At 45.9% G+C, this 27049-nt stretch overlaps 1 protein-coding gene across 2 annotated transcripts; it reads left to right on the top strand.

Annotated features, from left to right (window-relative positions):
* The first annotated feature begins 304 nt into the window (after positions 1-304).
* LOC119187347 (uncharacterized) lies at positions 305-6633 on the top strand. 2 transcript variants are annotated; one of them, XR_012887931.1, is made up of 4 exons: positions 305-721; positions 4320-4459; positions 6063-6213; positions 6500-6633. XR_012887931.1 is itself a non-coding variant. In XM_075881400.1 (3 exons), the coding sequence occupies exons 1-3, from the start codon at positions 559-561 to the stop codon at positions 6513-6515; spliced, it is 330 nt and encodes a 109-aa protein (XP_075737515.1). In that variant the 5' UTR covers positions 314-558; the 3' UTR covers positions 6516-6633. The 2 variants fall into 2 exon arrangements, 1 of the variants encoding a protein (XP_075737515.1); XM_075881400.1 differs by lacking the exon at positions 4320-4459 and having other exon boundaries at positions 314-721.
* Positions 6634-27049: the final 20416 nt, after the last annotated feature.

Here is a 27049-nt window from a genome sequence, read left to right as displayed (position 1 = left end):
AAAGGAACAGCCTGAGAGCCCTGAGTTTACAGAAGGTGGCAGAAAAGCATGCGGCTAAGTGAGTACAACCTACCAGGAGAAGTATCTATGAGTTCCAGAATGTGATTGCAAGAAAAAAGAAAGATTACAATGCAGGCCTACAGGTGTCACCGTATCACAATACATCGAAGCCATCATGCCCTTGCTCTTGGTCTCTCACCCCCATTCCCCTTCTACCGACTTCTGATTTATTCATGCCCTTAAACGATGGTCACGCAGTAACATTTTTTATTCACGAAAGTGAGGTGAGCATAACGTTTAGTAAGCTTCCTTACGGCTACAGTTTGGCTGTGCTGCCTGTATCCACTTGGAGCAAATTATGGTGCTCATCGTTGGTCGGTTGGTTGGTTGGTTGGTTGGTTAGACCCGTCGCTGCGGGTGTACTTGAAACAGCAGTGACAAAACGAGTACCGAGACAGCGGTGCTAACGAACGGACGAACTCGCCAAGGCCGCACTTCTCTCCCCAACTTCCCCACTGCTCCCTCAGCTATCACTTCTCTGTTGTCGCAATTCCGGCTATGCGACACAGCGCACCACTGTTTACGTCTATTTCAGAGTGCGCATCTTTCTGTACTGTCAAGCGACCTCAGCGACTCTCATACTGGCGCTACCTTTGGCGGCACTCTCGATTACAGCGGCCTCCCGTCACAAACGGCCCTGCCTTGCGTAAGCGCATGCCAGGTATACAGCGTATAAAAATTGTACTGTGGTTGCGTAAGCTAAGTGGCGTGTGTCTCAGGGCGACGGTTTTTACTCACGCCGTCTGCGGCTGCGTACGCCACGCAACGCTCCGACCTTGTTATCTTGTGTTCGGTGCACCTGCGGCGGCAAAGTGAAGTAGAGCAAGCGATACCGCTGGCATAGTTACTTCTCGTTGATTTTACCTAGAGTGTTCACTGTTTGTACGCCCCGGGGGGGGGGGGGGGGCAACGAGCAGCCGAGATATTTTACAAATACCACGGATTGCGCATGCACGCACGTATCGTTAGAGGCCATTCAATAGGAAGGAGCCAAGGATGAGAGGGGGGCACGCAAACTTTGTTTTCGTACTTTTATTATTTTGCAATGCAAACTCTAATATATTGTTTGAAATGACTATATGCAAAACTTAAAGGAAAACGCCGATTGCGTTAAAAATTAACTGCGTTTAATGTCAACTTATAGGAGCACTCGATTATGTACAGTGCTGTAGCTTCAGTAAATTACGTAAGTACGTCCGTGTCTCAATGCCAAATTATTCAGTTTTGCACGTGAACTTTCTGGAGGGCGCCGAGGGCAAAAAGAGGATAAGGGGTGGGGACACCGTCAAGATATACATGGTGCTTCATTGAGACAAATGCGGTATACCCTGCGTACGCTTATGGCAGGAAGCCCCTTAGCGGTGGTCTAGTGGCTAAGGTATACTTGGCTGCTAACCCGAAGGTCGCGGGATCAAATCCCGGCTGCGGCGGCTGCATTTCCGATGGAGGCGGAAATGTTGTAGGACCATGTACTTAAACTTGGGTACACGTTAAAAAACCTCGGGTGGTCGAAATTTCCGGAGCCCTCCACTACGGCGTCTCTCATAATCATATAATGGTTTTGGAACGTTAAACCCCACATATCGATCAATCAGCTTGAGTAACTAAATATTCAGTAACTAAAACCAAGAAACACCAAGCTCAATTTGCCCGTAATCCGTAGTTACCATCGCATGTATGTGCAATAATCATAAAGTACAAAATGTGTGACTCATTTCCTCCGAGGAGATGGTGACGCCATAGAAGGAAATGACATCACACAGAACGACGTGATTATGAAGGGTATGCCTGCATGACACCTTGCTTCCCCTGTGGTACATGTACCTTCGACGTACTGCGTGTTCAGCTTATTTACCACGCAAAACTAGCAGCTGCATCAAAAGCCTAGTGTAACAACGAACGTACAGGCTTGTAGTTCGAAAGAGACAAACGTACAAGCAACCAACAAAAAACTGGACACAAAAGCTTTAACGACGATGAGGTGAGAAATGTGACTTTAAATGAAAAGAAAAAAAAAATGCCGCGTTAGCACGACTGAAACCTCTTCTATGTGATACGAGGGCGGCCTTCACTGAGACTAGATTGAGATCTTTGCGATGTGTGGGACGTGGGGAAGCTAACCAGGAAACCGCATTATAATGTTTTTTTTATTCTTTTGATTTTATATAAACTTCTCATCCGCCCGTACGGCAACACGCTCTCGGTATTACCAAAGTCGGCCATTCGGTTGAGTTTATGATAAGAAACGAATAGAATGGGATTACAGGAACCATTACGTAACACAACTCCGCTCTGTAAATGTCACTTGTAGCCGTATTCGGTGAGTCACGAACACCGTATCTCGGCCACAGAGCGCCAGTGCATGTCGGAAACGGAGGACGATCTAGTCTGCATCTAAACAAGAGACTCTTCATGTGTAACGGATAACCAATCTCAGACCTTGGCAATACTATATGTCAACATCGGAGAGCTGAAACACCACTGGTTCTGTCAACTATGTCATGGCAACAGAACGCTCATTAAATACTACCTCCAACGCCTCTGGCTGCTTTATGTAATTTATTTCTACGTATCTTCGCTCGAGTAGGCCCGGTTCCGCTCGTGAAACGGTTGAGAAACTCGGCCACTGATGCGCTACAACGCTCTAATTGGTTCATGCCCGCCTGCTCCAGAAAGTACAATATCAGTTAGGTGAAGCTACCGACCCCTCACTAACCAAGGGTGTTTAGTCGGTATCCTACTGCGCGATCACCGTGCCCTCGCCCCTCTACAACGGTAGAGCGTTCAGCCGTGCGGACTGAAACGCTTTCCCCGTCACAAGCTTGAAGGGGTCATGCGCCCGCTGGCTTCCGCTCTCCCAAGTCCCTCGGTACGCCAGGGATTGGTCAGATCGGCAAGGGAGCAGTCACGATTACCAAAATACGAAATGCGCTGTAGCATATTTTACACTTGTTCGTCCCAAACTAGAATACGCATGCTCAGCTTGGGACCCATCCTATCAATAACTCTCACGTATGCACGAAATCCCTCAGCAAGTGTGGCGGTTTGGGCTAGTTGGTATGGCATGACGATTGTTATACCGCGAGAACAGAACGACGACAAAGCGACAGAAAGGAGACGAGTGCTAAACGAAAAAGAGCCCGAATAACTGTAAATGTAACTAAGAAGTGCGGCGGTTTAGGCTATAGTTGGTATGTCATGACGTATAGATTCAACAAAAAAAAAGAACAAAAATTACCAAGACGGCACGGCTTTTTCAAAAATACATAATAATGCAACAATGCCTTCCTTTTATTTTTATCCTATGACTCAGTTAAACTAATATTTATGAACCTTCGCGTGTACCTTACCCTAACCGCTGTGAAGCTTAACGTCTTGTTATTCGCGATTTGTATTACACGCTGTTGTATATGATATAATCCACTCACACTGGCGAGAATCTACGCTGTAAAAACAATCAAAAGAGGGTCATGGCACCATGACTTCCTTCGCAAATTATTTTTTTCCCTTTCGGAAGGCAGCGGTAGAAAAACAGAGTGAACATTGCAAGAGTAAGCGGTCTCTCGTGAAGCGCGTTTCATATGGCAGGGGAGGTGACACTTCTCAGCCAAATTCTCAAACATACAGAAAGCTTGGCTGATCACATCCACTCCAAACGCATCATCTAGACTCCAAAACATCAGGGTTTGCGACGTAATGATACTTGTGACGTCATGGCCCGCGCGCTTACCTGCCAGACACTTTGTTGATTGATATGTGGGGTTTAACATCCCAAAACCACCATATGATTATGAGAGACGCCGTAGTAGAGGGCTCCGGAAACTTTGACCACCTCGGGGTCTTCAACGTGCACCCAAATTTGAGCACACGGGCGTACAACATTTCCGCCTCCATCGGAAATGCAGCCGCCGCAGCCGGAATTTGATTCCGCGACCTGCGGGTCAGCAGCCGAGTACCTTAGCCACTAGACCACCGCGGCGGGGCTGCTAGACATTTTGTTTTCCAACCCTTGAGGACTCGGAGAGCAGGACACCCAGCACTACTCACATTTAAAGAAATAGTTCTCAATTTTTGAGAGCGTCATTGACTCTACCCGGACCCTGCTAAGGATATGAGTGGAATAGATGAGCGAATTCTCCGCAGGCTACATACTAATACTGTGGAAGGGCCAGCACTGTGGGAAGACATCAGACGTCTTCCACATGATGTGGGCATGCACCCTAAAAACACCTCTCTTCCATCTTTCCCAACCCTCACAGGCACGGGACACCGCTCTCCGCAACTGCTGTGGACGGAAAGTCCACCGGGTCTTAGTCCTGAGGGCAAGAGTGGCAGCCGAGTCTTGTAGTGTCCCGGACTGAGAACACCAACCATCAGGGCTGAAACTTCTCTACTATTAGTAAAGCTTGTTTTCTCGTTCTCTCGACTAGCTTCCGTGATGAAGGTGCCGCTGTATGCGCATATCGCGTGTGTGCTCAGTCTTCTTTTTATTTCTATTTATACTATTCTGTTTTTATCCCATTCCCTCTGCAAGGAGCTTGGCCATGTCGCGAAAATAAGCAGACAGAAATTAGCACTTTTTTTCTTTCCTTCAAACCTTAAAAAACCACTTACGTGTCTTTTAGGTTTGCGTTCGAGCGAACACGTACGGTCAGGACAGGCTCCGTGCTCGAAGTGACGCTTGGTGGGCGGAAGCTGCAGACACACACACACACACACAAACGTGCGTCTGTTAACGGGGAGTGTACTGCATTTGTAGGCAATAGTTATACAGCTTTAACTGGGCGTGTGCAGCAGCTCCGTGGAAGTAGGCGTCCAGCCCCAACAACAGTCGGCGTCTGCGAGGCTGTTGCAGATGCTCAACTAAAACTGTTACTTAACTATAGTTCACACCGTTATGCGCGTTGTTGTACAAGCACCGATAAAATGAGTGATGCAAACAATTACCAAGGGCATAGGCGTGGGCATGAGGGGGCAGAAGGGGGGCGCCCTGGTCACTTCAGAGGGGTCGCAAAGTTTGCCCCCCATGCATTGACTTCATAGGGAGGGGGCGCTGCGCCAACCTTCACCACCCCCTCTCCCCTAAAGGGAGACCTTGCGAACGCTTATGATCAAGGGCCATTGTTTGCTAATCGCACATTGTGTGTGCACTGCTGAAGGTGCAAAAGGTCATTTTGAGATGTCCTTTAGTCTACTTCATAACAATATTTCCATGAGCATTGAGTGTGCAGCGTGCTTCAGCACGTGGGAGCGTGAAATGATAATAAAAAAAGGCACCAGACAGAACACGTACACGTACTATATATAACTATCTTTTTTGTTAAAAAAGGGTAATTTTAGGTGCCGATATACTACGATCACGCCTCGCCGGTAAAGCGAAAAATTCGACGGCACATTTTGTTGCGGCCTCCAACGTGCACTTTTCCCCCTCGTTTCCATTTACTTTCGTGGTTTGCTTACATCTGCGATGACGTTCGGCGTTATAACAGGATCGAAGGAGGGTACGTGACTGTAGGAGCTATGTGTGGTAATTCCAGCTTACGACATGTCATACCTCTGTGTAGACGGCGTCTGCGCACGCTGGGTGTCGTTTGGGTGCTCGTACTCGTATGTGTCTACCTGAGAATGCAAGGATGGGTTCTGTTTGTAAAATGCGCAGTCAACAACCACTCTGACTACCAGATGATGGGCTTGGTTGTCGGAATATGCCAGAGGCTTATTCCTAAAGCAAATTTCCAAGCAATTTTTCAGAAAATAAGGGCTTTCAATCGTGCATAGCCAGTGCCTATTGCGAAACGAGGTCCCCGCCTCCTCCTTGTTTTGTTGCGAAATTATTTAAAACAAAACTCTTGTGTCACATGCGTGTATACAGTAAAGGTGTGTCAATCAAACGGTGTGGTGTGAATGAAATTAATCAGTCTGTGTGTTCGGGGGGGGGGGGGGGGGGGGTCTATGGGTTATTTCCAGAATTCCGGATCGCTTCTCCTTTTTCTTCGCTCTAGTGGACAACCAGACTCGCACATGCGAAAGTGTCGCTATGGTCTGGCACCTCAGCACTCGTCATGGCAAAATCAACAGGGGCGTTCGCCCGGTCAACGAGGCAGTCGGCCCTGCATTCCCTTTGGTTGGAGGAGACGACGTATATGAAAAGAGGTAAGTGGCACTCACGCAAAGTAGCTTAAACCAATTTATTTTCTGGTTTAAAAGACTCACATTATCTTGCATAGCAAGTTTGTCACCAAGTGAGATGTTACAAAAGCTACTATTCACAAGTTGTGTTTTACACGGAAACGACAGAAACATGGTTTCTCACCCTACCTGTTTGCGTTTGTTTTTTTGTTGTGAGCCTTCATCATATCTCTTTAAACCACCTTTTGGGTGGGGTTTACAAAATCTTACTACAATTGCGTTTCTCATCATATCACGTTCTGCTTTTCAGTTGTCATTTTGCATGACTGCTCACGCCAAACAGGAGCGACAGAATAGCAAGTCACAAGTCTGATGTTTCCAGCCGGCACCGCTTTTCAATTTATTCATAATTATTAAGAATAAATATGGAAACATGATGCCTAATTCTGCAGTTTATTTCGCCCCTTATGACACTATGCACATCATAGTCACACATTTCAGTTGGCTATAATGATACAAGCATGCAAATGAGGAATACCTCAATTTAGTTATTGGAAATCATGGACCATATTCTCACGCTCTGGATATTACTCAGCTGGAAAAGCTTAGTTGTTTTGGCGAGTTTTACAAAAATAATGCTAAAATTAAACTTTTTTTTTGCAGCCGCTGGGCAAAACGGCAGTTATTATCGAAGTTGCTCAAAATTAATACTTTACTATTTCCCACAGTAGTCGCCCAAAAGTAGGGCATGGGTCAATTGGGACACTTGATGATAGTTGGGGAGTCGCTTGACGCTTCGGTGGGCCATTTGACCCACGTAGGAGCGTTACCGGCAAACGTCGTCTGAATCCTTCAGAAGGTGATAAGATCTTTGGCATAAGAGGGTCAGAGTAATATCCTGGAGCGCACCGATAATTCTGACCTACCAAGGGAGTCACCACCTCTCTTTAAAGAGAGTCGTATACATGGCAAGCCAGAACTCCCCAAAAGTAGTCACAGACACTTTCTCTTCTTGAGAGCGATATATACTGCTAGATATGGAAATTATCACTGTAGGTTGTAGAATTCTCTGGAAGGCGACACAAGTCAGCCTGGAAACTTAACCCAGCGTCTTTCCGGCTTTTCGTTATCCCCGTGCTCTGTTCAAAGCGTAGACGCGAAAGTATACGTAAGAAAACAAAATGTTGAGATAAGTTAGTTTCGTGTAGGCCCTTTTGATTTTCACGAATCGAACCGTCCAACGGCTGGCTATATATGTTGTTTGATTTGCTGTGCGAAATATATTTCCATTCGGACTGCGTTCACTGCGTGAGCAGCGAGTACGCACTGCCGGTGACCTTCGCTGTCGACTGCGCGTAGAGATCAGCCGATATACGCCATCGCTTAATGAAAAGCACTTAATGGCGGCCTACTACAACTTGCTGCGCTACCTTCTGCCGGCAGTACTCTCCTCATGCTCTTATCTGACGTTCGGTGATTCAGCCTTCCTGTTTAGGCCCAGTGAATTACGCAGGAAACGAGAGAGTAGCACGTGGATTCAGATACGAGGAAAAACCATTAAAAGAGTTTCAAGTGACATTGAAAAATGTTGAATGCCAGAGCACTTGAACGCGTTTCCTTTTGTATATTTCTTTAGCATGCACGCATCCTGTTATGCGGCAGGAAAGCACACGGTGGAGCTGGTAATCTGGAGGCAACGTGCGCACGATGACACACACACACACACACACACACACACACACACACACACACACACACACACACACACACACACACACACACACACACACACACACACACACACACACACACACACACACACACACACACACGCACACACACACACACACATACACACACACGCACACACACGCACACACACACGCACACACACGCACACACACACACACACACACACGCGCACACACACACACAGAGGCTCACGCTATAATAAAAAATTCGGACGAGAGATTCTGTTTAGCAGATAGTAAATACCACTCAGTTCTACTGGTAAGGTGTATGTGTTCGTTCTATCTCAAAGAAACAGCACGTGCTAAAAGAGGCCATCTCAGCGAAAAATACAGGTGCCAAATTGAAAGTGCATCGAGTTGCAGTGGTGGTGTTTCCCTACTTTGCGTGAAAAATGCAATGAATCGGCTGTAGGAACGTGGTACCTTCCATATTGGCACTGCCGTCTTCCAACACCTGGCAAAGCAACATTAGGTTCAATTACTCTAGCGGCAAATGACTGCACCCTTATCTGCTATACTGAGCGCTGTCGAGAGTTTGAAGTTCAAGCAACAAAGCACGAACCACGCGCTAAATGGTGGTTGCTATACGCTGTGCTGTTCCCACCCAATGTTATTATTACACATCTACATCCTGCAGGGTGGCTTTGATCCCTCAGGATAAGAGAACCGCTCTGTCAAAAAAAGATGCTGATCGGCTCCCCAATTTCGCTCGCAGTTTTCGTGGCCGCCAAGTTTCGCCGCAGACCGATCTGAGGTGGCAATAGCGTCGACGTCGGCTGAAAGACGGGCAAGACGCGTTGCAGTTGCCAAGCGTCCGTTTAGTCGACGCCCCACGCGGCATCGGGCCCCGGAAACTGGCGCCGGAGAGGCCCCGGCGGATGTGAAGCAGCGAAAGCTCAGCTGGCCAGCAGTGCGCGCCAGACTGTGTGCAAGCGCGGCGTCACAAGACGCGCCCAAGGACAACTATACATGTACGCGGTCTGCGCTGCCTTGTGTCTCCCCATCTCTCTTCATACTATACGCGGAAGCCGAGCGTGTGTCCAGGCTGCATGCATACCTACACTCGACAAGTTGCCACGAATCGGAGAGAGCGAGAAGCGCGGCTCGCGGTAATCGCTATACACCACGAAGGACTGTGCGACGAACGCGAAACAAACACGCGGTTGCGCAAATGTTACCGCCAGCGAAGGCGAGCCAACGAGCCAGGTACGGAACTAGTAATTGCCAAGGGGTGACCAGCACAGCGTATTGGCTAACATTTGGCGATGGTTGACTAACCAACTCCCGGAAGCAACTCTAAAATGTCTCTTTATTGCATTGCCAGTTCCCTCCAGCCTCACACAGCCTCAAGGGCCGTCAACAAGACGATACGTGAGAGCATTCTACAAACTTGACTCGAATAACATCCGTTTCTTTTTACTTTCTCTGTGGCTCTGATCTTACAGTTGGTGCCATTTGTACAATGTTATGCCAGTAAATATTTTGAAAGTCCCATTGTACAGAGAGAGATAGTGTATACTCGGGGGGAGCGGGGGGGTGCTTTCAGTGCTAAATTGCACTGCCACGAGAGTGCTATTCACATGGGGCAGAATGACAGTTCCAACCCTTAAAATGCGACAGATACGCGTCGAGCGTTGTTCCGCCACTCACCTCGGTGTCGCGAGTGCATTGACCCGGTCTCTGCGAATGCTTACAGCCACTGCCCAGGCATACGTGAACAAACGAATGAAGAAACATGCAAATATATAAGCTAAAAATAAGAATTGCTTTCTGCCATGGACAAATAACACATACTGAAACGAAATAAAACATAAAGACGAAGCATCAACGTCAAGTACTAACCAGCGTCCAATCCAACACCGCTCTAATAACCCCCCAAAAATTGTCAGCAGTAAACGTTCTTCAAAATAATACAAAAAAGACAAACGCCGTAATTTTCAAGTCAAAATCTAAGCAGATAAGCTGCAATAACATCACATTTGCTTATGCGCATGAAAAAATCGAAATAGTAAATAATGTAGAAATACTGGGAGTCATCTTTACACAAAATATGCTTTGGGATCTACACGTGGAATCAGTTTTAGTTACGTTATCTCAAGAGGTCTGTATGATGGCGCGTCACAGGTGTATGCTACCCTATAAAATGAAGCTCCTTGTCTACAACACACTCTTTTTTTCTTCCTTACTCTATTGTGTTTCTTTTGTATGGGGTACGACAACACAAACTAATCTTGAAAGACTTCGCATACTACAGAAAATGTTTTTACGACAAGTTTTCAATGTGCCATATAACTCCCACGCTTCAGATTCATCTTTCAAACCAAATATAATTCGTGTGTTTAATCTTCATAATTATAAGTTAAGTCTAGCGTTCAAATGTGAAATAAAAGAAAACTTCTAGTTCTTCCGTGAGCTATCTAATCTAGCAAAAAAACACATTCATATAGCACACGTCACACGGAACAGTGGAGGGCCGCGCGGAGAAATGACTCTTTGCAGCGAATATCTTACACTTTACCAACCCTTTTGAACTTATGTCTTAAATCAAACATTAAAATACAATTTACTTCTTTACGAACACTGCGTGACCTTTTCATTAATTTGTGATCGCATAGTAAACAAGAGTGATGCTGATGTAACTGTTTATGTATGAATTAACAGTATTTTTTTGTTTCTGTGTCATCATGTGTGCTGTCGCTGCTACATTGTAGAGGTGGCTGCAGGCCTTCTGTCAAGTTGCTTGTATCTCAAGCAAGTTTTACCCACAGTCTCCTTCATAGTTGATGGAAACAACAATGTTATTATTATTATTCTTATTACTTATTGCGAGCATGATATTTTACCTAAAGAACTACGTACAGTTAGCGTCTTGTAAGCAATAACATTTTACGTGGTTTAGTCATTGTTTATTACTTCGTCATTCGGCAACACTAGATCACTGTTGTTCAATTCATTTTTTTTCAATAATCAGTGACCAATAAAGAGTTTATTCATGCGCAGCTGTAACAGTAAACGTGGCTTTGAAAGCTAGAGTTTGGCGAAAATCGCCATGGAACGCCAGCTGTTGGTCATACATAGAAACTGTCTCGCGACTGCGCATGCTCGCAGGTGCTGTGCATTTGTTTCTTCATCATAGCGCTCTGGAAGGCGTTAGCCGACTTATATGACGGCTAATACAACTCGATAGCGATGGTTACTTGAGCTTTTCATCGGCCCAACGCATTCTTCGAGCCCACTAACTGTAAAGCAGTGGGATTTATAGTAGAGATGAACACTAGTGTAGAGGCATATATATTTAGGTAAGGGCTTCCCAAGCGTTGCACAACGCAAACCGCAGGGCGTGCAATAGAACTTAATGACGCAAAAGGACTTACAGCGCAAAATACGCGAGGAGTCTACAATGGCATCTGCATTCCCCAACACTTGGGTACTAAGTCATATGTAATCACAACCTTGTGTTCACGGTGTTCTTATTTTACAACGCCCTCCTTCCGTCCAGCACGCACTTCGAACGTGTGTTCAGTGTCGCTGCCAGTAGTGTACAGTGTCTTCTCCAAAAAACGAAAGAAGTCGACAAAGGTATATTTCGAAACATGATTGTTTGTCAAGATAAGCAGCATTCGAGTTACTGCAATCACGCAATTAAATTGCCCCGCCACCAGCTTCCGTTTACTAGGTCACATGAAATGTAGTTACTCCATGTCCCTTTCTTGGGACCAGTAAATCGTCATTGCCATCAACAACATTTTTGAAGGAATTTATTTGCACTTGTTTTGTTCAATTTATTATGAACAAGTTTAGTGTTTCGAGGCGCGTTTTATCGACCAATTTGAGTAACATTCCGGATTTTCAGGACATATGCATGCTGTAGTGATGCAGGCGTCAATCGCAACTCTTCCTTATAATGCTGTTGCCTTCTCGGGCAGCAGACAGGTATATCGCTGTACCTCTACGTTTACTGCTTAAAGAAGCACCGCGAATATACGCGTCACATTACACAACGATTCCAAGTTGCTTCTCGTACCTGCTTATTATACACGTGGACGAGCACTTGGCACCTTCAACATCTTTTACATAGCGAAAATGAAGCCAAAAGTGCCTGCATAGGGAGATTCCAGCTTTTCTTTTTTTTTAATTCCTGCGAGATGAATTTAAGTGACACACAGCGAAAGGTGCTTTTCATGCGCTAAATTCGACATACACGAGTGAGAACCACATTGCGGAGATTTGTAAAACAAACTGGACACTTGAGCCTCGCGAACGCAACGCAACGCATCATCTTTTCAACTTGACTTCTCGGTGGACAGCTCAACCATATCTCCGGAACGTCTGTGCGAGCAACAGTGGCTGTTTGAAATTATCACAGAACGCCTACCGCAAGTGCACGTAGTTGAGCAGGGCTCACTAATTCTCCCTTTAAAGACTCTTCGAAGTATCCTCTACACGTACGTAAAGCAACACGTACGTTCCTATACTTTGTTGATGTCCTTGTTTTAAATGATGATTAAATATGTCTAAGTATTTTGTAATGGGTAGACATTTAAACCCCTCCCTCGCGCGATTTCCAGATCTTGATGCCTGGCGGGATTCTACGATTCTAATATTACATGCGCTAAGAGGACTTCTCGCATTACAGGACATTTGTATTGGATTTTTTTTTTCAAAAGCAGTTTCACGCAATGGCGAGGCTCTGTGGTAGAAGGCCTACTTACCACGCAGGAGGGCTGGGTTCGATTCCCTTTGGAACCGAGTTTTTTAATTGCGAAGTATTTTTTGGTGAAGCTAAAACACTTCAGCATATCTATCTATCTATCTATCTATCTATCTATCTATCTATCTATCTATCTATCTATCTATCTATCTATCTATCTATCTATCTATCTATCTATCTATCTATCTATCTATCTATCTATCTATCTATCTATCTATCTATCTATCTATCTATCTATCTATCTATCTATCTATCTATCTATCTATCTATCTATCTATCTATCTATCTATCTATCTATCTATCTATCTATGAAATGAATAATGTGAAAATCCCGCTGCATGCGACCTCAAACTCTTTCCTTCAGACAAGTGTGGCACATACCCGTATATCGCAGGCCGTGATATGCGGGTATGCGCCACAGGTGTTTGACAGTTCATACAACCGAGGAACGGTGAACAGACGTTGGTCATTTGAATGCGAGAGCGCTAAGAAAAAACGACATCGGCAACGTTGACTCGACGAATGAAAACAATAAATGTCAATGTCAGGAATAGAAACGAAGCATTATGCGTGGCAATCATGTATTCCACCACATAGCCACGCCAGGTCTCTGAACTCCTTTGGCGAAAGACGCTTCGCAGGGTAATGTTGGTGAAATGTCAGTTGCGGTTGTAGTGCTGCCCATCTAATTTTAAAACCTTGCATATGTACTCCAATCATACAGGCGTGTCATCAGGTTTGCGTCAATTGCGCCATCCTCTGAAGTTAGTCGGCGCAGCACTATCAAGGGCTACGTTCCTCATAAGTACAAGCGCTACATTTCAGCTTAACGCTTCTGCTGTTGCTATAATACTAATGTTGCTCTTGGCACAGTAACACAACTTAATGCAACTGGTTATACAAAACTATGCGACTGTTGAACATACATGTGTGCATATAACATTAGTACATATGTTTAGCGCCATTTTGTAACGTTTCGCTCAACAAAAAAAAATTTCACTAGAGTCACCTCCTCTCCGCATGCTGCGCATGACGTCTATTCCCATGGTACGCGAAATATGCCGGATTTTTATTTATTTATGTGGATCTCGCTCAAATATTCGCCTATGGACAATGCTAATTTGAAATTCACAACCAAGGACATGATGGACGTTCACGCTGGAATTTCTGCGGAATGAGCTCCCGACACTATCGGGTTAATATGTCTGGACAGGTATATATATATATATATATATATATATATATATATATATATATATATATATATATATATATATATATATATATATATATATATATATATTGTAACGACGAGAGAAATAAGACACAACGCCTTTACTGCAGGCCGGCTGTTCTTATTCTGCTTCGTCTTCGTCCTCTTCCTTCCTAGCATGCGAGTCTGTGCCAGAGAGAGTTCCAGTTTCGGTTTTCGTCATTACACTCGGCCACGACTGCGTGCGCGCAAAGGGCAATTTTCTCTGGAGGGCGGCACTGGGAGTGCCGTGGTAGTCTGTCATGTGCACGCCTCGAGCTGTCCTGTGGAACTGTCCTGTACTCTGGTGGACGACCCTGGCTGTGTCGAGGTGGTCGTTGCAGGTCGCGTCCGCGCGGCAAGTTAATGTAGTCACCTGGAGAATGTAAACCCAGCAGGTGATACTGGCTGGTGCGGAGTGATCGCATTGGTGGCGGACCATCGCGATGACTACCCCTTCGCTGCTTGGATGACATTGCAGGGACACCAGTATGCAGTACTGCGGCCCACACTGAGCGGGGACGCCTGCGTTGTTCAGAGCGAGGGAAGGTACGATGGGCTATATCGATAGATATCAGCGACATCGCTGTGTAGACTTTGCGCGTAGACTTGCGACGCAAGTCGTGCTCTAGCGTCTTCGCTGATGCACTGCTGGTCGAAGTGGAGGTTTTTGCCAATCCGTCACGTGCGTTCATGTCGACATGGCCAGTTGCCTCGCCATCCGGAGCAACCGTGAACTGCACCGGAATGACTTCGATGGCATCCTCCTCAGGTGGAGTAGGCACTTGTGGCTCGTTAGGGGAGACGGCATTTGGCAAGTTACGAGCGTCCACGCACTCGGCCAATGACGGCAAAGGTGGCAGGGGATGGTGCGGCTCCTTACTATGGGTCAAACTGGCCGTTGTGACGTGTGCTTGGTCTCCGGCTGGTTGTGAAAGAGCCGCCGTCGTCACGCAGCAGGTCAATGGATCCAAGCCATTTGGGGCTGACCAGCTTGGAGGCTGGCTCACTGGCTTCTGTGCTTTATAGGCGGTCCTAAGTTGGGTCAAGGGTAATTGTGTGTCAGGTGTCGACGCGGAGTCAGAGATCTGCCCGGAGGAGTACACCGTCCAGCTTGTCTCGATGATTGCCGCAGGGTACTCTGGGAAGCTGTCCGGGGAGGGGGCACGCGGCACAGCTGTAGGGGGGCGCGGCGCCTCGTGAGGTTGATCTCCGAGGTAGGGCAGGTTGGCAGAGGGTGCAGCTGCCTCGTCGTTGTGCTTCTCAATAGCCCCTTGCTCGGTAGTGGCGAGGGTAGAATGAGAGGTAGCAGTGAGGTCAGACTCAATTCTTCCAAACGCAGCAATGAGCTTGGCGCTCCAGTCCGCCCAGGACTGCTGCCGCACGCCTTCGTACCTGTGCCACGCAGCAGCAGGATTTTGAAGGCGGTCTAAGGCCACGCACCACTTCTGATTGTCGCTCCATCCCTTGCGAGCTCCGAGAGCATTGATGGTAGCCACCCAATCGACGGCATCGTCCTGGAAGCCGCGAAACTCGGGTAGCTCGGAGGCAGCCGGTGGTGGTGTCACGGCAGGCGAAGCTCCAGAAAATAGCGACGCCACACAGCCAAGTTGGTGTGAAAGAGCCGCGAGAGTATACTGGAGCTTGCTGCGGCTCTCGGGGGAAGTTGTTGAATGGTCTTGCGAGGCGGCCGCGGCCAACGCCTCATCGATAACGTGAAGTCCCGGCAAGGCAGCAGGGAATATCGCAGAACTCGACGCTGTCAGGGCGCCGACCTCGAGGCGGAGTCGCGCAATGGTGCGCGAAAGCTCGGTGGCACTCTCGGGCGGCCCACATGCGGAGCCAGTGGGGACGTGTTCCCCGATCAGCGTACTCACTGCTGTGGTACCCTCGGCCGAGGGAGCTTGAACAGCACCCCTGAGCGGCTGAGGTGCCGATGAAGCACTGAGCAGGACGTTGTCGCAGTGGGAAGCGTGAACGGCATTCCCGGTCAACGACAGGCCATGTACTGTCGTGGTGGGGCCGGGGCAAGCCTGCCCAGGAGCCATCGAGAAGGCCTGGACGCCGTCCCCGAATGGCGGCACAGGTGCTCCCGGCTGCAGGAGGGCTGTCGGCTCCATGATCGAGGAAGCGTGAACAGCGTTTTTACGATGAGAGAACCACGCTGCCGATGATCCACGAGGGTACGGACAGGTGGCTTGTGCCGCAGGGTTCACTTGTCGACCTGTGCTCACGGCACAATCCGTGGCGAAGGACGCGTAGACGGTGTCCCTTTTCATGAAGAAATACCGGTGATGGGTATACTAGAGCCGCCGAGGAGGCCTTGGCGCCATCCCCGAACGGTGGTGGCAGTGGCGGCAGGTGAACAGCTGCTGAGGAGGCCTTGACGCCGTCCCCAAGCGACGTTTACCGCATCTGCACGTCGGCGGGCGTCCTGGATGACGAAGCCGGGACGTATGACGTCTTCTTCATCGACTGCGCCATTGTAACGACGAGAGAAATAAGACACAACGCCTTTACTGCAGGCCGGCTGTTCTTATTCTGCTTCGTCTTCGTCCTCTTCCTTCCTAGCATGCGAGTCTGTGCCAGAGAGAGTTCCAGTTTCGGTTTTCGTCATTACAATATATATATATATATATATTTATATATATATATATATATATATATATATATATATATACCCTCACTGTTTTTTATGCGAGGAAGGCATACTAGTCTTCTTACTGCAACTTCACTTCTCTCAATCAATAAAAAACCGGCACGCCCTTTCTTCGTCCTCTTCATCAGAGCCTCCTCCTATGATTTGCTGCCCCACAGAGAGAGAGAGAGAGAGAGAGAGAGAAAGTAATAGAAAGACAGAAAATCTTGGTGAAAAAACTTTTTTCGAGGTGAGATTCGACCCCACGTACCCGTGACCCGAAGGCGAGCATTCAAGTCATTCGGCTATACAGGAACGCTGACAGAGAAGAGCATGTATCCTTACTTGGAGATAGAGAAAAAGAGAGATAGGTAAAAAGAAATAGAAATAGAGAAGATAATAGAAGGTGAGATGCCACCTACGGGGAGAGAGAAATAAATAATAGTACAAGAAATAGATAAGATAGAAGACGAGGTACCGACTACACAAAGAGACTTGGAGAAAAACAAAAACGTCAAAAGAGAGCTAAAGAAAAAAAAGATAAGAAAAGAAAGAAAGAGATAAGGGCAGAGAAAGAAATAGACAGAGGTAGAGATAAAAAGGAACAGACAAAAAAGATAGAAAAATAGAGTGCAAGCATGGCCATGCACCGTATAGTAGAGCAAGGGGTGGAAAAGAGAGAGGTGAAAGGTTGAAAGCCTGGCGACTGTTGGCTATTTTAAAGGTGTGTTTCTACAGTGGTGAACAGAAAAAAGGAAAGCTTTGGGGGAAAAATTAGCAGTTTTAAGCTTTAGATACGCACACTAGCTTTCAGAAAGAGTGCTTTGAAAGCCATTTGAAAGCCAGGAAAGGTATTTCATTGCTCAGTAGTGCCTGGAAAGGAACGACACTTGATAATATCTGCAAGGCTAGTTAAGCCCGTAAATGTTCGGGGGGGGGGGGGGGTTACGCGCGGTCAAATGCTTGGAGAAAAATAAGCGAGCTATGTTTGAGGCATGATAAGACCTGTTAATTATGTCGTGCAAGAATTTTTATTATGATTTCACGCCATGGCGTACTTAACTTGGTATTATGTAGGTTGCCTTCGGGAGAGCAGACGAGAGCGAGCAAGAGCGATCGTACTTGCGAAAGATGAAACGTACGTTTTTTTTTTTTTTTGTCGAACCCGCTTCCCAAACTACTACATTACAAAAGCATGAAAAGCCGTACAAGTTGGTATGTATTCGTGATGCAAATGCCAGCGCGAATTGAGAGTAGATGGTTGTCAGACGTCCAATTGCGCCAGATCCACCAGAGCTGGGAATTTCGATAGCTCAATTAAGTTACTTCCGCTTCCCAGCACGAGTGTCCCTTCCAATACCCTTTTGAAATTGTTCCGCTTTTCTTTTTTTATGTGCAAGCGTTCTTTTGGGATTTAATGCAGTTGTTAGTCAGCACTCATTCTGCATTTGTTGGCCTTTCCCTTCGTCTTTGTATATCGCGCAATCGTTTCCACTATCATTGTGGAAACGATTGGAATCTGGTCACCTTATCAGTGGCCATAAGGTGACCAGATTAAGGCACTTAATAAGGCACTCGAGTGACCACCCACCTGTGAGTAAAGGTACGTGGCCTCTCACGTAAACTCAACTGCTATACTATATGACGGGCGCTGTCATGCAGCGGCTGTGCTGTACACTGTGACAGAGAGTATATGTAATGACGAGGCAGCGTTTCAAGCGTGAGTAGACTCTACATGTCACTTGGGCGCACGTAGCGTATACAGTTCGGCCACCCACGCAGCATGTTTTACGTGTCAGTGGTCGGCCCACGTCACTTCTGCACTCGTAACATACCAGTCGGCCACAGTTCATGTGTAAAAACTACTGCCCCGTCAATGTAGTGCAGTGACGGGCCTCTTCATTATAGCTAGTTCCGATTGGGCAAACAAGAATATTTTTTTAGGATTACATAAAGTTTTTGAAAGAGCTGACAGTAAAGTACCGCATCACATGCTTTCGAAAATGTGATAAATATGGCGTCAATCTAAGTGTCACGGATGAGTAGGCCCCATCATTATAACCAGTCCAATCAATAAGAGAGTGAAGAAGATAATTATACAATAACATTTTTTAAGAATTCGAAGCACTGACCATAATGCGACGTCGATATCTCACCTCGAGCGTAGCAAAATATTTTTCGGGAGGGGTTCAACCATACTTTCTGTATTTTCATGTGGGCGACGTATGTGTGCGCATATATACGTATACGCGAGCGAAATTCGAAACTTTCGGCGAAAGGGGTTTGAACACCACACCCTTCCTGGCTACGGCCATGTATCCCAGTTATTTTCAAGGTTTAAGACCATGTTAAATAAGTGCGTGAAGACCATGATAGATTGCGAGTTAATGTTGCGCTGTTGGATTCATACTGGATAACTTTGAAGATGATGTATACAAAGATTGTGTGGCAATAACAGATAATGCTCTTTATTTGTAATAAAATAAAAATAGCTATTTTGCATTATTATAAATAATCTTATTTTCCCACCAATAACCATTGTTTTAATGCGACTGTTTCTGAAATATAACGCTGTGTAAGTTGTTCCACACTTGAACATTCGTCCGCGACATTGCCTTGCTGTAGCTCTTTCATGAAATTACTCTCTCCTCCCAAATCACCGTTACTCGTCTGCAAAAACCTTATCTCACCTCATGTAGACTACACAATCATCTTAGCTATTGTCGTATATACGGAACAAAAACTCGTTCAATAAGTCAGCACTACTACGTGCCATTCTTCTCTGGAATGGCTTACCTGACCACACTGCTGCCCGGACAAACCATGATACCTTCCATCATATATTATCGAGCCACTTCACCAACTTTCGTGAGTAGATGCCTTATCGTAACGCAAATATGAACTTTGGCAACTTTCGACCCTACTCTGTTATCATAGTTCGACGGTAGAGTTCAATCAACCAAAGGATCAAGCAGGATTTCGTACAGGCTACTCCCCAATAGACCATATTCGTACTATCAATCAGATAACAGAGAAATTCGCGGAATACAACCAACCCTTATACATAGCTTTTATAGATTACGAAAAGTCGTTTGACTCAGTCGAGACATCATCAGTAATACAGACACTACGGATTCAGGGCATCGACGAACCCTACATTAACATACTGGAAGAATTATACAGGGGATCTACAGCCACCATAGTTTTGCATAAAGAAGGCGACAGAATTCCAATAAAGAAGGGCGTAAGCCAGGGGGACACGATCTCTCCAATGCTATTGACCGCGTGTTTACAGGAGGTTTTCAGAGCCCTAGATTGGGAATAGTTAGGGATATAAGTTAATGGACATTATCTTAGTAACCTGCGATTCGCTAACATTGCATTTATGAGTAACTCAGAGTACGACGTACAGTTTATGATTACTTAACTGGACACAGAAAGCAGAAAAATAGGTCTGAAAATTAATATGCACAAAACTAAAGTAGTGTGCAACAGTCTCGGCCGAAAACAGCACTTTGCGATACGTGGAGAGGCGCTGGAAGTTGTAAAGGAATATGTCTACTTAGGACAGGTAATAACTGCGGAGCCGAACCACGAGATTGAAGTAACTGGAAGAATAAGAATGGGGTAGAGCACATTTGGCAAGCACTCTCAAATCATGACAGGTAGATTGCCACTATCCCTCAAGAGGAAGGTAACAGCTGTATCCTGCCGATACTTCGCCACGGAGCAGAAACATGGAGACTTACAAAGAGGGCTCAGGTTGAATTGAGGATGACGCAGCGAGCGATTGAAAGGAAAACGACAGGTGCAACCTTTAGAGACAAGAAGAGGGCAGAGTGGGTTAAAGAACAAACTATAGGGTCAAGGATATCACAGTTGAAATCAAGAAGGAATGAACGTGGGCCTGGCACGTAGCATGTAGGCAGGATAACCGCTGGTCATTAAGAGTAACTGACTGGATTCCCAGAGAAAGCAAACGCAAGAAAGGAAGACAGAAAGCTAGGTGGTGTAACGCAGGTTCGCAGGTGTAACGTGGCTGCAGAAAGCACAAGACCGGGTTGATTGGCGGATCATCGGAGATGCCTTTGCCTTGCAGTGGGCGTAGTCATGCTGATGATTATGATGAAGATGATTATCATCATCATACTAAATTTCTGATATGTTATTATGTTATATATGACGTCAGATAAGCTCATTTAGACTGTCAATTATGCCGATTCTTGTCTCTTTTCTTTTTATTCGCGCAGGAAATTCACCCTGTTGTACTTCCACTAAAAATTGTATCGTTTTTTCTTCATCTGGGACGCTAGTATTTTTCATTTTGTTCATTTCTTAAAATAAAGATTCGTCTTTAAGATTGTCACGGTCATGTACGCGAAGACTGTGCCTTGTAGCCGCTTTCTTTTCTGTGCCCATGAAACGCACCCCTTCGTTTACTGTTCCCGTACGTGCATCTTCTATACAGTACATGCTGAACTGTAATGCTTTCCATTTCACTTGTTGTTTTGCAATTGTTTCTTTTCTGTTGTGTTTTCTAATTTCGTATGTATATGTATACGTATATTTTGTGTATTGCCTCCCTTACCCAATGCCCCCTCCCCAACTCCTCTTGGGACCTGTAAGGTACCTTAATAGAAATAAATAAACAAACAAATAAATAAATAAATAAACTTTGTGAAGATAAATGCTTGAGGCGACACTTCTTGGTAAGTGACTGATATAAATTAATAACGATAAAGGGCTAAAGTCAGATCCTTGAGGAAACCCAGAGCCAACTTCTAGAACTGATGATATTGTGGAACTAAATTTGGTTAACGTATTATGACACATTCTAAGGAAAACTAACAATACAATTGGTCAAACAAGATTTTTTGTAATCACATAAAATTTTTCAAAAGTTGTGAATGAATTGATTGATTGATATGTGGGGTTGAACGTCCCCGAACCACCATTTGATTATGAGAGACGCCGTAGTGGAGGGCTCCGGAAATTTTGACCACCTGGGGTTCTTTAACGTGCACCCAAATCTGAGTACACGGGCCTCCAACATTTCCGCCTCCATCGGAAACGCAGCCGCCGCAGCCGCGAATCGAACCCGCAACCTGCGGGTCATCAGCCGAAAAAAGTTGTGAATGAAGTACCGAATCAGAGGCCTTCGGAAAATTATTAAAGTGTGAACTTAAATATCATAAATGAACTGATATGAAATATTATTGGGTGGCTGCGCTCCGTAATAAGTCCAACGTTGGAATTTGTTGAACTTTAGTCTCCCCAACGATTCTAGTGTTAGGAGTTCTAATGAAAAAACAGGGCATTGCGTGGAAGTCGGGTTTCGATTATCGTGATAAATGCCTGATGTATTAGTCACCACAGCGAGTTGGGTTTTTGAGAACTGTATTCTCAGTAAGCAGCTTACTTAACAACTTCATAACATTGTCGAGCGAGGCATCGGCGAGCAAATCTTCTGCCCCGAAAGAAAAAAAAAACCAACAAATAAGTTTTAAACAGCTCAAGCGCAAAAAGGATAACGACGATTCAAGAGAACAACGAGGGCAAGTGCTAACTTCCAACTAATATTTTACTGTGAACCACCAAGAATATATACCTGACACACGACATCCCAATCAAATCAATCAATGCACACAGATAAAGAGAAAAAAAACTAAGCAGCAGTGAATTAACATAGAACAACCAAAGGCCGCCGGTGAACTCATGTAATCTATAATTCTTTTTTTGTTAGTGCGACGGATGGCTTGCTGACGCAGCTTCAATTTGCTATCGCCGCCGTCTCAATGATGAGCCATACCCTATCTTTAGAATGAGTAGCCAACGCAGGTGCTTTATGGTTTCCTGGCGACTCATTGCGCCGAACGAAAGTGTAAACCGGTGTTTGATAAAACAACTGCGTTGGCTTCTCACTCTAAGGATAGGGTATGGCTCGTCATTGAGGCGGCGGCGATAGCAATCGATGCTGCGTCAGCAAGCCATCCGTCGCACTAACAAAAAAAGAACTATATATTACATGAATTCACCGGCAGCCTTTGGTTTTATGTAAATTCACTGCTGCTCAGTTTTTTTGTCTTTATTTTTGTGCATTGATTGATTTGATTGGGATGTCGTGTGTCAGGTTTACATTCTTAGTGTTTTGCAATAAAACTGACTGGAAGTTAGCGCTTGTCCTCGTTGTTCCCTTAGTCTGCTGATACCTTTTTTTTTTGCGTTTCAGCTATTTAAGACATGGAATACCAAATAGCCCGCTCCCACACCTTGCACCAACAAATAAGGCCTAATCCATTGTCAGCGTTAGAACTAAAGTGAGGGAGGGTAGCTTGAAGAATCAGAGAGCTCAATACTCGGTATCAACTGTCTTGCAGCTGCAATTTTTTTTGTAAGGGAGTCCAGCGTGTGTTATAAGAGGTAATGGTAGCTTTACCTGTGATTCCATAACTCATTAACTGCTCGTTTCCCACCTAGATTCAGCGACGGGCGATCAAGTGTTCCAGCTGATGTGTAATAATAACTAAGGTTACAAGCTTCTTAACTCGATACATGTTCTTCGTGTTTTTGTCGGATTCACACAACATCGTTCTGGGCAACGCCTGTACATTCCAGCGTTTGCACCTCTTTCAGCATTTCTAAAGGTTCTTTCAAGCGTGGAATTTCCTTGGCTTCGGAGCGATGTTTCGATCAAGGTCATATTGTCCGCCTTGCAAGTGTGGTTTTTGCAGCAGGTTTGGTTAACCTCCCTGCCTTCTCCCTTTTGTTGCTTCCTTCCTTCCTGCAGCAGGGGAAAACCTCTTCATTAGTGAGGCCTGACATAGGTCCTAATATGACAGAAAACTCTATGAACTCTATGAACAGTGGCCCACGTTTATTGTTGGTGCTTTTTGAACAGCGGAGCTGTTTATCCCACCCGTATGTTAATAATAAGTGGTCTCAAAACCAGCATATCATGATGGCAGACACCAGTGTGGAGTGCTCCGGAAATTTCTACCACCTGGGGTTCTTTAACGTGCACCAAATTTGAGCCCACGGGCCTGAAGCATTTTCCTCTCCATCGAAAATGCCTTAACCGTCTGTTGTAATCGGCCAATTGAAAAAAAGAACTGTACTGGCAATGAACCGGCCAGCGCTATCTTCGTCCTCTTCTTCACCTTCTGTCTCGTTCCTAGAACACGTGGGGCGACTGGTCCAGCGTTGGTCGAAATATAAACTCTGTGGGTGAGAGAACAAGTGGGAGAGAGATCGAGAGAGAGAAATAGAGAGATAAAAAACCACAGCATATCCACGGAGTGAATGATGATGAGTGGTGCGAAACGTCCATCCGTCTGTCTGTTTGTCCGTCTGTCTGTCTGTCTGTCTGTCCATACATCCTTCCATGTGTCTGTCTGTCCGTCGGTCCGTGTGTCTGTCTGTTCGTGTGTCCCTCCGTCCATCTATCCGTCCATCTGTCTGTCCATCAGTTCATGTGTCTGTCCGTGTGTCCCTCCGTCCATCCATCCGTCCATCCGTCCATCTGTCTGTCTGTCTGTCTGTCTGTCTGTCTGTCTGTCTGTCTGTCTGTCTGTCTGTCTGTCTGTCTGTCCTTGCGTCTATCCATCCTTCTGTGCGTCCATTTGCCCGTCCGTCCGGGCATCAGTCCATCCATCCATCCGTCTGTCCATCAATCTGTCTGCCTGTCTGTCCGTCCGTGTGTCTGCCTGTCCATCGGTCCGTCCGTCGATTCGTGCGTCCGTCCGTGCTTCCGTCCATGCTTTCGTCCATCCGTCTGTCTGTCCGTGCGTTCGTTCGTGCATCCATCTTCCGCCCATGCATCAGTCCGTTCATCCGTCCGTCTGTCCACGTGTCTGTCTGTCTGTCTGTCTGTCTGTCTGTCTGTCTGTCTGTCTGTCTGTCTGTCTGTCTGTCTGTCTGTCTGTCTGTCTGTCTGTCTGTCTGTCTGTCTGTCTGTCTGTCTGTCTGTCTGTCTGTCTGTCTGTCTGTCTGTCTGTCTAATACTGCCGGTTACGTCTTACGCAGGAGAAGGTTAGACTAAGAGGAGCTTCGCACCTAAAATAACCGCCCAAGCACTCCATAGAGATGGTTAACCAGCGAAGCTGAAACATGTGGTCACAGGTGGTTGCAGACGTCGCAGCCGAAGCCAAAGTGTCACTAGTGAAACTCCCGCCGAAAGCGGTCGTCGGTTTCGAGTCCCCACCACAGTGGTAGCCTCGCCCTGAAAGCCATTCCCACGTCGACGCTGCACTGTCTGCAACGTCGCTGCTACCTCGTATGCTGTTGTCGCTTGTATTCGGCTCGGAAGGCTGCCGGGAACTCGGTGCGCAGTTGCTGCTTGCACTTGGCCACTCGGGCCTGTTCTTGTGTTTGGACAGCTGTATGGCCCGGCGAACAAGAATTGCCTGACGGATCAGCTGTCGGCGCTGCTTTTGGAAAGTTGTATACTTTTCGGGCGTTTGTAAGATCCATGCCCTCCCCCCATATGGAGTTGTAAGTTGAAACTGCTGCGCTCGGGCTCGGCGGTATGGCTACGAAGAGATGAAGGACGTCAGTGGTGATGCAGCCAATAGTACGCGTGCTTGGGTGCGACGCAAAGAATGGCGTCACTAATGGTGCCCCGATGGCGCGCACGCTTGGGTTTGACGTAGATAACGACGTAGGGAACGACGTAACTGACGGCGCAGCCAATGTAGACCTCTATCGTTGCTCGTGGCGACCAGTGTTTCGTTTCGCCGAGCCATACACAGCTTTCGCAGTAAAAGATAGGAAATTCTTGGATAAAAAGACATAGATCGTTGGGAAAGAAAAGTGAAGGTTAGGAGGAAGAAAACTGGAAGAGAGTAAGCACAAGATAAATATAACGAGAAAGGTAGAAAGAAAAAAATCGGATTAAGAAAAACAGTAATAGAAGAAAAGATAAATAAAAGCATCAGAGAACTATATTGATAGAAAGAGATAGAAAGAAAAAGCAGTGAAATAACGCAGATAGAGAAAATATGATGTGAAAGAAGCGTAGAAAGAATGATGAATAGTTATATTCTCACTAGTGATAGTTGTGCAGTAATGAAATTCAACCTAATTCAGGGATGAAACCTGGGCCGTGCTACAGTCGTGCTGTTCTGCGTTTTGGTTTCATCCGTGAATTAGGTTGAATTTCATTATGCACAACTATCACTAGTGAGAGGCCACGTTTTTAGAAATCTCAGAACTGCAAGGAGTAATCGCATAATGGACTTCTATTCTCATATTTTCCATAAGGCGTAACTCCACTAATAAACTATATGACTAAGATGGATTTCTTAATTACTGTCCCAAATGACGCCTTGAGTTATGTCAATGTGCCGGCGGCTACAGAAACACTAATTATGAATGCATTGAACAAATATCACATTTCCCTGTTTTTAGATATTTGACAATTTTGGAAAGATTTCTTAAACACCCGCAATGAGAAAAAAACAGAGATAAACAGACAGAAAGAAGACATATAATAAATAGAGGGAGAAAAAAAGAAAAACAGGGATGAAGAATGAAAGAGAAGTGTGAAGAGAAACAAGGCCGATTGCCCAGCTCTCCACTTTCTTCAGGCTTGGTACTACAAGGGGGAAACTGGCTTAATTATTTTCCCTCTTGTAGTATTTGCAATCAGTAAGGTACGCCATTATTTCTATTTTACTAGCTTCATTTTAACTTGCCTAAGAGAACTGAACAGCCCTTCCTGTCGAAAGTGACTCAAGTATTTCCCCCTTTGTAGAATTGACAATCATTGGGGTGAACCATAATTTCTATTGTCACTACCTTCATTTGAACTTGCCTATGAGAAATGGACAGCCCTTCCTGTCAAAACTGGCTTGACTATTTCCCTATTGTAGTATTTGCAATGATTAGGGTGAACAATTATTTGCATTTTTGAACTTGTCTAGGAAAACTGAACAGCTCTTCCTGTCGAAACTGACTTAATTATTTCCCCTCTTGTAGTATTGGCAATCATCAAGGTGCACCATTATTCCTATTTTTCCTAGCTTCATTTCAACTTGCCTAGAAGCACTAGACAGCCCTTCCTGTCCTGCGTTTTCTGCTTCATCCGGTGTTTTCTCTTAAACATGAGCTATCAGGCCATCCACTGGTTTGTTAACTCGAGTAAACGCTACGCCGAGTTTCGCTTCAAACCGTTCTTCCAGCCACCGCGTCAACGCCAGTTTCAACCGGGTCCACGTCATGCGCACCACTGCTGCTTCTCATTCTATCAGGGTTCCCTTCGGGGAGACGGTCCATATTTTTTTTTCTGATAGGCGTCCACATGTGCCGATGCAGCCCACACTTCACTGGCAGAGCCGTTGGCCTGAAATGCTAACTTTGCAAACTAGTTGAAACATGGCCGCAGGTGTTCTGCAGCGACCCTGTGAATACGCATGAGAGGGGCGGACGCCGACCTTTCCGTTGGAATGCAGCCGCATCCAAGCACCGCGTGAAGAGATTCCATTTCGGGAGCACACGTGCATGACGTGGCC

The sequence above is a fragment of the Rhipicephalus microplus genome, chromosome X, assembly GCF_043290135.1.
Source record: "Rhipicephalus microplus isolate Deutch F79 chromosome X, USDA_Rmic, whole genome shotgun sequence".
Classification (NCBI taxonomy): domain Eukaryota; kingdom Metazoa; phylum Arthropoda; class Arachnida; order Ixodida; family Ixodidae; genus Rhipicephalus; species Rhipicephalus microplus.
The sequence above is the reverse complement of the archived record's forward strand: the minus strand, read 5'-3'. Positions and strand labels throughout refer to the sequence as shown.